The sequence below is a fragment of the Cornus florida genome, unplaced genomic scaffold, assembly GCF_030987335.1.
Source record: "Cornus florida cultivar Cherokee Brave unplaced genomic scaffold, ASM3098733v1 CherokeeBrave_3.0.0_Hap2_Chr05, whole genome shotgun sequence".
In the NCBI taxonomy this organism is placed as follows: Eukaryota; Viridiplantae; Streptophyta; class Magnoliopsida; order Cornales; family Cornaceae; genus Cornus; species Cornus florida.
The window spans coordinates 94,265,148-94,276,537 of NW_026775575.1; the positions used below are offsets into that span (position 1 = coordinate 94,265,148).

General features: G+C 34.7%; 2 protein-coding genes across 3 annotated transcripts; one reads left to right on the forward strand and one right to left on the reverse strand.

Moving 5' to 3' along the window:
- Positions 1 to 596: 596 nt before the first annotated feature.
- Positions 597 to 2,902, reverse strand: LOC132307721 (uncharacterized). 2 transcript variants are annotated; one of them, XM_059805558.1, is made up of 3 exons: positions 2,373 to 2,902; positions 2,016 to 2,122; positions 597 to 1,881 (listed from the first exon to the last, which is right to left on the reverse strand). In XM_059805558.1, exon 3 carries the CDS (start codon positions 1,790 to 1,792, stop codon positions 905 to 907), a length of 888 nt encoding a protein of 295 aa, XP_059661541.1. In that variant the 5' UTR covers positions 1,793 to 1,881; positions 2,016 to 2,122; positions 2,373 to 2,902; the 3' UTR covers positions 597 to 904. The 2 variants fall into 2 exon arrangements, with proteins under 2 accessions (XP_059661541.1, XP_059661542.1); XM_059805559.1 differs by lacking the exon at positions 2,016 to 2,122.
- Positions 2,903 to 7,475: 4,573 nt separating this feature from the next.
- LOC132307722 (disease resistance protein RFL1-like) lies at positions 7,476 to 11,270 on the forward strand. Its single transcript, XM_059805560.1, has 2 exons — positions 7,476 to 7,557; positions 9,915 to 11,270. The coding sequence occupies exons 1-2, from the start codon at positions 7,497 to 7,499 to the stop codon at positions 11,093 to 11,095; spliced, it is 1,242 nt and encodes a 413-aa protein (XP_059661543.1). The 5' UTR covers positions 7,476 to 7,496; the 3' UTR covers positions 11,096 to 11,270.
- The last annotated feature ends 120 nt before the right edge of the window (positions 11,271 to 11,390 follow it).

Below are 11,390 nucleotides of genomic sequence, written 5' to 3' on the forward strand. Positions count from 1 at the left end.
TTTTTATTTTTATTTTTTTATCAAGAGCTCATTCAGCCAATTCCGGGACATTTTACACACTTTGAATGGATTTCAAAAGGATTAATGTTACAAAGAATCACTCAAGAGTGTTCATCACAAGGATCCACTTGTAACGTTTTTCATATATATATTCTAAATGCAAAATAATAAAAATCTGATCCATTTTTGTTCGCACCAAAAAAAAAAAAAATGTGATTTGTTGCATTACTATATATATAAATATAAAGTACGATTTCTCTCTCATTGCTTCTTCCATTGTTTGGGCTTCTTTTTGCAATTGTTTGGGCTTCTTTTTGCTTCCTCTTGAAGATGGTGGGTGATGTCAATTAAAATCCAATCCTATATTCTACAATTTGAAAAGCCACATAACAAAGAGATGATCTAATAAATCTTTGTTGGAAAAAAAAAAAAAAAAATTTTAAAAAAAACATAAATAAATCTCTGGCTCAGAATTTAATTCCCAAAGCTAACATTTTCCCCACTTCACTGTGGTTGCTTCCATCAAAGATGTATTAGGATTGCGACTTCTCAACAACCAAACTGTACCTTTGAGGTCCATGATTTAAACCCCTCACTTGTTAATTCCATAATTTCATACATCCTAAATAATAATAATAATAATCACTGTTTCTCCTAATAAATACAATTTTCATAACATCATATTATTATTAATCCATTACTGCTACTTCAAAGCTTTTTATTAACACCATCAGTATATATATATATATTAATATATAATATATATTGTGATCTTAATCTATCAAACAAAGCATCTGGTTCGGCTTCGTCTCCCCAGATTTCAACATTTCAGATTTAAAAAAAAAAAAAAAAAATTAGTATAATCACTATATTATCCCCATATTGAGTTAAATATGAGTCTTTTTCACTCTCCACAGATGTTGTGGCATCTCCAGTCCAATCTGACTTCCCATGGGCCCACCATGTGCTGACTGGGCTTCCGGAATGATACTATGTGACTGCTCACCATGAACGCCGTTACACGCTCCGACACTCTCACATCCTCCATCCTCAATTCTTGCAACCTCTTCACGTATTCCGGCACGTGCACTAGGTCCCACACCACCCCGACCCCGCCGGGCTTCAACACCCTCGCCATCTCACCCAACACCCTCATCCTCTCCGCCGCCGCCTCCACCGTCCGATGACCGAACTCCTTCCCCACCGTGTGGAGGAACATCGACGACACCACCACGTCGAAGTAGTTGTCCGAGAACGGGAGCCTACGCGCGTCACCCTCCCGGCACGTGACGTACTCCTGTACTCCTTCAATCCCGGCCGTCCGCAGTGTTGAGACCGTGGTTTTCCTGCGGTCGAGCCCGACGACCCGACCCGAACTGCCTTCCTTCTTCAGCTGCATCGCCACCGCATTGAGGAGGATGCCGCGGCCGCAGCCCACGTCCAGGGCGTGCTTGACCGTGGACCAGTCGTTGACCACGCCGACCATGCGCTGCGCCATTTCCCACTGGAGGGAGACGGAGGAGTAGAAGATGTTGCCGGCTGCGAAGAAGAGGCAGACGGCGGAGAGCGCGGTGACGGAGCCGGTGAATCCGGCGGCGAAGCGGGAGGCTCCGCCGGGGAGGGAGGGGAAGAAAGACTCGACGAAGGCGCAGATTGGGCCGAAGTACAGGAGGAAGAGTACGGAGAGAGAGGAGAAGGTGATCGCGTACATTAGGAGGAAGATTGGAGTGTGCCAATCATCCATTCCGTAGATTGCGTAGATCTGTGTCCAATCTCTCCCTGTTTTCCCCATTTTTTTCGACTGAAAATATCTGATCTGAGAACAGAGTTCAAGCTCGGAAGTGCCGGAGTTCGACTTTTGCTTCTGATCGACTCCAAATCCTGCATTCAAAATACATAAACCAATAAGAACACACTAAGATCTAGTACAAGTTCAAATTTAGAAGAAATTGAAGTTGATATTGAGAAATTTAAGTAACAAATCGAAGATTTGAGAGAGAGAGATTGTAACACACTTGCACTTAAAACGTTCACGTAGCAAAAAAAAATCTTCACACAATCTTTGAGTTACTGAATACTTGAAGATTTTGAAGAATGATCCGCTTTTTGATGAAACAAAAATCTGCAATTTCAAAAAACTTAGCCGTCAGTAAACAGTTCTCTCTGCGCAGAAACAGAGCCAAGTACTAACTTTCCCCTGAATATACTGAAGAAAAAACAGTACTAATTTTGGTTTCAGTTTCTCAGCAACCAAATAGAGCACGGTATGAGATCTAATTGGAAAGTTGGGAAAAAAGAAAATTTTGATTTTGAAATTTGCCAGTAAGTGGAAGTACAAAAGAATACTGATAAAATAGAAAACATAAACATACCAGTGACGACGAGTGTGGAGTGCTATGAGTTACGATACATCAGATCCGTGAATGCAGAGAATACATCGGAATCATAGAGAGACAAGATGATGGAAAGTGGAGCAGATTGATAGAAAAAAGTAGCATCCAAATCACGCTACAATAAGAACACCGCCGTGGTGAGAACGGAAGACCATATGGCTCATAACATGCCAGTTTTCTCGAAAATCAACAGTTGTTCAGAAGAAGTAACGGAAAGAGAGAGAGAGAGAGACGACGACGATGATGATCTCATTCATTATTTGGTACGTTCACGCGGTTTTGATATGATTCTTGGAGAGAGAAAACCAAGTGGTGGTGTGGTGTTTTATGGTAGATAAAGCGCATTAAAGTTCTCCATATTATGTGTAGAATCTCCGGCGAGAAAAGCTCCAAACTGGATTCCCAGCAAAACAATACTTTTTCGGAGTTTTCTCTATCCACCGGTGGAGAGTGGCCGAGTGTGAGAGAATTATTGAAAGATGTATATATATATATATGTAGAGAGAGAGAATGTAAGAGAATGTGGAGAGAGAGAGAGTGTGTTTGGCAGTTCTGCTATGGTATACGGAGTATATGGTAGAAGAAAAAATCTAAAGTTCGGTGAATTTGGTAAGCTTTCTTTAATTAGATTAAATTGGGTCTTAAGTGGAATTTAAACTACCTAAATAAAAAAGTATCAAAAAAACCAATGGCTTGGCGAATAAGTGGGCTTTGAGCTTTGAAGTTTCCATTTATTCCTTGTGGGTTATTGATGAGTGATGACATTAGAAAACCAATGGTTAGATCTGTCTGGTGGAGATACAGAATTTTTCACTAAAGTTCCTTAAAACCATTCTGAAAATACAACAATTACTTGCAATTTCAACCCTTATTATTATTATAATAATTATTAAAAATAAAATTTACTTCCAATTCCTACTTTTTACATTGAAAGACAAATTAATTCTAAATTTTTTCTTTAAAACTAAAGAAGTCCTACTTTTAAATTTAAATTTTATTTTATTTTTTTTCATTTTAATACTACTAAATCTTTCATTTATACCTATAAATCCTATATTGTTATGTTCTAAAAGTATCTTAAACATGTCTGTTCATGTCCAAGCCATGTCTAATGAGACTAATTAAGGAAAAATTTTCAAATTCCAATATATTCTTAACTGTTGTCAAATGTGTCTCTTGGTACATCACTTAAATCCAAATTTTTTGATTGAAAAAATAACTCCACAAGAGTGTACAGTGGATTAGTCTACTAAGTATCAAATAGACTAAAACTATCTAATAATTTTTCGAACAACGCAAACCTAAAAAAATGTGTACTTTCTAGTATATTTTTGTTTGTCACAATTTATATTCGACAAACACATATAGTCACGGATGGATCTACCCCCTCCCCCATTCCTAAATAGCAACAAATAGGCTTTTAGGCTTTTAATATCACAATAACAGATAGTGTGTGTAATTTTCTCTCCAAGTATCTATGAGGCGCATGTCCAACCATTAAAAGAACACCATTTCATTATTTTTGTTGGGATAAATGAAAAATCAATTTTTCCAAGAACATGGTTGGAGTTTGCAATTCTAAGCATTTGTGAAATTGTGACAAGTCCTTAATGGGCTCACATGACATTTCACTTTCAAAATATTATTCAAAAACCAAACACAATAATAAAAACATAAAAACTTTTTTGAAACCAAGAAAGATGGTCCTTTGATTTTGAAAGTTACCAAAGTGTGATGGACAATCTCCGCAAATCAAGGGATTGTCTATTAATTGTAATATATATTAAACCCGACCGGTGTTTGAACAAACCATCTCTCTTTTCTTTTCTTTTTTCTTATATATATATATATATTTTTTCTTTTCTTAACACTGCACTGAATTGGTCGTTTTCATCATTTAAATCACTTTTGAAATTTTCCACTGCATGGATGGACCTCCTCTCCTCCGTCCAGTTACATAACTAGCCTTGACTTTGATTAAATTAAAGCATTAATAATCTTCACAGACGGTCACTTTTGTCAACACGCTTGTGTTCTAATGACGAATCTACCCCCTCCTCTTTTGAATTGGGGCTTCCTATTAGAAGGGTGTTTTGGTCATATAAGCAAAGGGCACTTTTGTGAAATGGTGCTAATGGAATTGTTAGTTAGAAACTAATGAAAGAATATGCTTGATTTTCAAATGAAAGTAAGTTGGTGCCTGCCAGAGGAGGAAGACGCGGTAAAGGATGAATGGGTCCGCCGGGTGATGCAGGCACGACTTTGGCCGCTTTGACGGTGCGCACAAATCGCATAGGTAGCATCAAATTGAAGACGACTAGGTCTAATCTAATTTAAAGAAAATTAATGGGGTTTGTGGACTTTTACTTCTAATGACATAGAATTGCTTCAAAATGTTTTGATTCTGTACTTGTTTCCAACTTGACATCAATCTTTCTCACCATCCAATCACATTTGCCATTTTTGTCCGCTTAGTTGGCTAACTAGTTCCATCTTAACACTTAACATCACAAGTGTCCTTGTAAGCATCTATTTGAAAGATAGTTATTTAGGGTCGGTGTATTACACGATTTGTTTTTATCGGGTATAGTAGTAATGAACAGTTAAAAATATGCATTTAGTAACTACTGTTTGCCAAAATGTTTGATAAAAAATCAGAACACCAATTTGGTGTTTTTATATGTTTCTGCACGGTAAGGTTTGATATTTTAAATGATGAATGGTATACCTTTTTTTTTAAAAAAAAATTCTTAAATGATATTTTTAAACTAGTCATTATATTTTTTAAATTTGTAATACTTTTTTAAACAGGATGTGTTTTCATATTATGGATGTTTCTAAACATGTTCTTGATTATTATTCAAAATATTTATTTTGTTTCGGATTAAAACAATATCCCAAATGTGCCATTAGAGTTCGAAAGTCGAATAATTTCAACTGATTTATCAGAATGATAGTTGACAACATCATAAAGTTATTAATATTCAAAACGTCAAAATAACATCAACCATACTCATATAAAATTAATCGAATTTATTGAAACTTTCCATTTTCAGGGTATTTGAACCTTGAAAGACATGTAATTAGACATGTTATATAAGTATATGTTTTGCCACAACACCAACCAAAGGGTTTGTATATTGGTTTTATTTGATTTTGAGTCGTTAGGATTGAGTTCATGTGTATACGTAACCGACAATTGAATGAGCAAATATGAAGAAATCAGAATAGCATGTGCTGGGTACTAAAAGACTACCTAAACGGTTGATATCCTAAGATGGACCATTTCGTTGACTTGCATTAACTAATCTCTTCTGAATTTGTATGAGTTAGTAAATATAATAGGGTCAAATTAGGGACAGTCTATATATAAATATATGTATTAAATTAATGTATTGAAATCATCAATGTCTGAATGCAACTATGCAAGCCAGTCGTTAACAGATAGATTGATTTGTGGCCTCCGGCATCTTGTACGACAAAAACAATGTTTGAGAAAAGTTATAACGAGGTGCACCTCATTGTAACACTCATGGTCTCTTCCTTTTTATTTTATGTACAAATTTTGAGAGCCACGTTACCATTTAAATGATAATAATATGATGATTATATAGTCAAATTTTATAGGGTAAAATTTATTTAATCTCTGCCAAGTTTGTTTGAATCAAATTAGATTTTCTCGAATTTGTATATCTTCAGTCAGTCTTTCTGCTTTTTTTGCCACACATCTTCTCTCCCTTCGTGTAAGGGTCAAAATGGTCAGAAATGTTTTTTTGTTGCATCATTAAAAAAATAATTTATCATGCCCCAATTGCTCTCCTCCTCCCCTCTAATTTAATTTAACACTTCTTTCCTCGTTCCCTTCTATAAAGATAGATTAGTCATTTCATTCCTTTCTTTAACACTACTATGAACACGAATATGAGATAAGAATATCACACTACACGGATATATTAACACGCCAAATTGTCTTTTTACTCACTTTTATGTCGAGGGAAAAGTCTTCAAGGGACTGGTTCGCAGGATTTTTCCTGAAAAGCCATGTCAAGTGCAATGGACTGGAGTCGGCTATGGACTATTGGACAGCAGCCCAGAGGAATGGTTGACAAAATCCAAACGTCTAAGCCATCTAAATTTAAGTCAAGCCCATAACCTGAAAATTCAAGATAGGCCTGTATTAGTCCAATACCTTTTTTTTCTTTTTTTTTCCTTCCCAGTATTAGTCGCAACTTAATCGAACGATAGTGATGTGAAATGATAATTCTTTCGATTTTACAATTTTAGATTTGAATTAACCTCTCTCAAATTGGATAAGCTCAAGCTATGAAACATTTCAACATCATAAGCTAAATAATAAAAAGGAAAATTTTGTTTAAAAGATATATATATATATATATATATATATATATAAGAAAATAAGTTAAAAGTGAGGGAATATATGGCATTGGCATGGAGGGAGAGAGCTTCACTCTTTCCTTTCACCATGCAAATCATAAGAAAAAAACACATTGCAGTATTGCACCAATCCTTGTGCATCTCCAGTCCATTTCTTCAAGAAAATAATCATGCATATTCATTTTCTTTACAATAATTATTTTTTTGTACAAATAATTAACTTTCTAGCACTTTATTTACTATTTATCTTAAATGGCTAAATGCTATGCGTGCCGACTTATTAAGCCAATTTTCTGAACATCCTACTTGTAATATATCTAATGGTAAAAAAAGCCTTCAACTTACACCTCAAATATCAATATATATATATATATATATAATTTTTTTTTTGCATTCATTATATTAGTTGAACCCACTTGAAAAATCAGCCTACCAACTAATTTATATATATATATATATATTATATATCAATCTCCATTCATAATGCATTTAAAAAAAAAAAAAAAAAATCCACTACAGTCCTTTCTCAAGCCTATTACCCAATGGTGCAAGTCATATTTGCACACTTAATGGAAATCAGAGGAAACGAGACCCGAAATTTAGAAGGACTTATAAGTCATTTTCCATGCACCATCCAAGAAAGACTTTAGAAGTCAACCCAATCTGGTCTTCTTTTTTCTTTTCTTTTTTGTTTAAATACAGTATGGTATGTTTTTTGAGCTTAGTCGCTCCATTTTTTCATTCGATATACCAAATCCGCTTTTCTCAGGTACACACTATCTTTGTCCTCCCGAAATTTTGGACATTGAACTTTATTAATTTTCTCTGATTGCTTTAGTGTTTTTAGTCTTGTGTCTGAAAATTCTGTTTTGTTTTCTCGTCACATTTATGTATATATCAGTACTACATTAATTATTTGAGTTGCTTGCTTCTTCTGTTTAATATTTCTGTTTCTGTAGGAGAAATTTATAAGAGATCGATTAGTTGACCGTTGGACAGTTTTTAGTTTGAACCTTCTTGTGAAAGAAAGTGAGAATTCAATTTTTGAATCAATACTTTTGTCAGTTTTGAATTGAGAACTTGCAAAATAAAAATTGTGGGTATAAATTTCTTGTATTGATATAAGAAAAAAGGTCATTTCTTTGAGGATGTTGATAATATTAGCTAAAATTATGATTTTAAACTATTTTTAATTAGGGCTTACAAATTTAAAGAGAATGGGAAAAAACCTTGGCTTACTTGATATATGGGTAATCAGAAGAATTGGATCTTAAAAACAACTAAAGAATTTTGATCTACTTGCCTAATTTAGTTTGTCTGTTAAGTTGGAATTGCTATTAAATCATTATGGAATGAAATGAAGAATGTCAGTTTTGATGTAATAGAATAAATTGAAACCTATCAATTGAACATGTTAAGCTCTTCCTCATCATTACTCCATTACTTGCTTGGTTTTGTTAATTATTATTATTATTTTTCTTTTGGTATTAAATATTTGAAAATATCAACAGCATTCCTTTCTCGCTGTTATTGCTTGACATGTTATATTATAGTAGTAATTAGTCTCATACATTTTTGTACTTATTCCACATTGATCGGAGACAAGGCCTTCTATATCAGTCTTTAATGAGTTATTAGGTTAATGAGTTAGGATATTATGCACAAATGAAAGTGAAAGTCCTTATGTGCTTGTGTGTATGTGCATGAGTGTTTGCTGGTTTTCTTTTCGATTGTGTTGCCTCTTCTCTCCGTTTATATGATACTGATACAGACACTAGCCCTTAGATTTTTCTCTCTTCTTTGTCCTTTCTTAGATCTCTCTAGTTCTACTGTGAAAACTTGGATAATAAGCTAATTAGCTATAAAGTTTTCATGTTATTTGTTGTCAATTATGTTATTCTGGAATTTATGCTGCTAATTCAGTGATCTGTCAAGGAATTGTCTCCATTGGGCACACAACGTGATACATGACACAACCCTAAATTCTTTTAGATTTTCTTCTGTCCATTTAATTCACTCTTGTAGTTTTTATCATATCTAGTCAACTCTAGCTCATTACAAAATAAAAGTGATGAAAATAAGATGGATAATAAATTAATAAGCACCCATTAGGTCTGTGGGGGCCAATTCCCCCGCTGAAATTATAAAAAAAAATTCACTATTGCCCCCACAACATTTTTTGTTAAAACCCGCCCCTCTCACATACTTTGGGTCCATCCCTGATAATAAGTTAGTGTTTCATTGAAAGCTTGTTGTAGATATGGTGGGAGGAGGTCATCACATGTTAAAAACAAACATTTATATTGGATATAAGGTCCCATATTTTATCTTATGAATTTTTAAGAATATTTGGTTTTAATTCTTTTTCTTTCCTTTTTTTTTTTTTTCGTTCTCTTGTTTTTCTTTTTGTTTAGAATGATTATCAAGTGTTCTAATTTCATTTGCTTCATGTGGGTTATATGCATATTTCTAGGATTTTTGTTGTAAAAACACATGAAAGACATAGGAATCTTTGAACTAGATCTAAAGTTTGTAATCCCGAACAAGTTCAAATAGATAACCTCCATTTAATGCTTTTGGAGTTGATTGGAAAAGCCAGGTATTTTGATAATTCTGCTATTTATTTCTAAACAATGAATATGCCCATTTTTCTTCAAAAGTGTTACTAAAGAGGTGCAATGTGAATCTTCTTCAACCGAGAGCGTATTTTGATTTTTATTGTATATCTCTTATTTTCCCTGTACTAAAATTTTCACTTGCTCTAAAAATAAAGTGCAATGTCAATTTTAGACCAAATTGAACTATAAAACTATTAACTGCAAGGATATGCTTTGTGCTTTAAATCACATCTTTGCTTATTCTTTTTCATGTATATATGAATATTGATATATATTTTCCTAGCAGCATAATCTTCTATCATCGATGCATCTATTTGAATGCAGTCCATTGGAAGCTCTTTCATTGTTATTCATGTTACTTCATGGATAATTTATTTTATATACTTGCTTTAATTTCCTCTTCTTGTGGTAGAATATGGGTTGTTTATAAATTTATTTTTCTTCCTATATACACGAGGATGAGGTGGTCAGATTGCTGATATCGAAAATTTGTTATTTTTTGTATTAGGTAATGCAATGTGGATGGAACTGTTGACTTTGGCAATAGGTACTGTTATTCTGAAAGTAGAGTTCGCGGCGTCACTATGGAACAAAATCGAACTTCTCAAGAATGTATGGACATTCGTTAATGAGTGTCCTGAGTGGCTATATTATCACAATCACCTTACTGAAAAGGTGCAAGCTCTTGAAGCAAAGATGGTGGCCTTGGGCTGTCGGGAGTATGATGTTAGAACAGAAGTGGAAAATACAGTGCCCCAAACAGGATATCAAGGAAAGGAAGAAGTTAGGAATTGGTTGGGGAATGTACAAGCTGAAAAAGCAGAAGTGGAAAACATTTCTGGGGAATTTCAAAGAGGTAATTTTTTCTCCTACATATGGTTCGGAGGTCGTGTGGAAAAGCATATACGAGAGGTAGAAGGGCTTTCCAAGCAAGGAAGATTTCCCGAGGGTCTTCTAATTGAAGCACCTCAGAGCAGGCGGGTGGAATTGTTGACAACACCATTGGTGGGTGATGTTACACCAAAAAGACATCTGGAAAATGTTTGGGAAAGCTTGATGGATGAGCAGGTATTAAGGATTGTTGTTGTTGGAGTAGCAGGAGTTGGAAAAACATTCATCATGTCACATGTACAGAATCGACTATTGGAAGATAACAGTACTTTTAAATATGTTTATTGGGTGACTGTATCACGAGAGTGTGACATTCATGAATTGCAGAATGACATTGCAAAAGAAGTAGGAATTGATGTTTCGAACGAGAGGGATAAAATGAAAAGGGCAGCCAGGTTACACAGAGCGCTTAAAGATAGAAAGAAAAGCGTGCTCATATTAGACGATGTTCGGAAACAAGTTTCCCTAATTGAGGTAGGAATCCCGACTGAAAGGGATGTATGCAAACTGATTGTAACTACTCGTTCATCAGAGGTGTGTCGAAGGATGGGCGGCCGGGATACTAATACCATCACAATGGAGCCTCTACAAGATGAAGAAGCAGAGATGTTGTTCATGGAAAAACTTCAGCCCAACAGCCCACTTGCCCCGGAATTATTGAGCATTGCAAAGATGATTGTCAAAGAATGTGGTGGTTTGCCAGGTACTATTATCACTGAGGCTGAGAAATTGATGGGAATCTATGACATTAACGAGTGGAGGAACGCTTTAAATGAAATTCAAAATTTAAAGAATTGACACTTGCTATTTAGCAACTGTGATTTTGTTGTAAACTTTTGGAAAATGGAACTTGTAGCATTGATCACTATATTGTTGTTGTATATCATTCTTGCTGGCTAGATCATTCAGGAGTGGAGTTTTACCGTCTTCTATTGCTGGTTGATTGGAAAAAATGTGTTCAGATGTTTGGTAATCTGAAATTACTTACACAGGAAGTGAAATGCACCTTTTTTAGAGCAAGTTCCCAATAAAATCAGTACAAAAACTTCTCAGAATTGGTGATTCCTACTCAATTTTGAGGGTTAGACTCGTC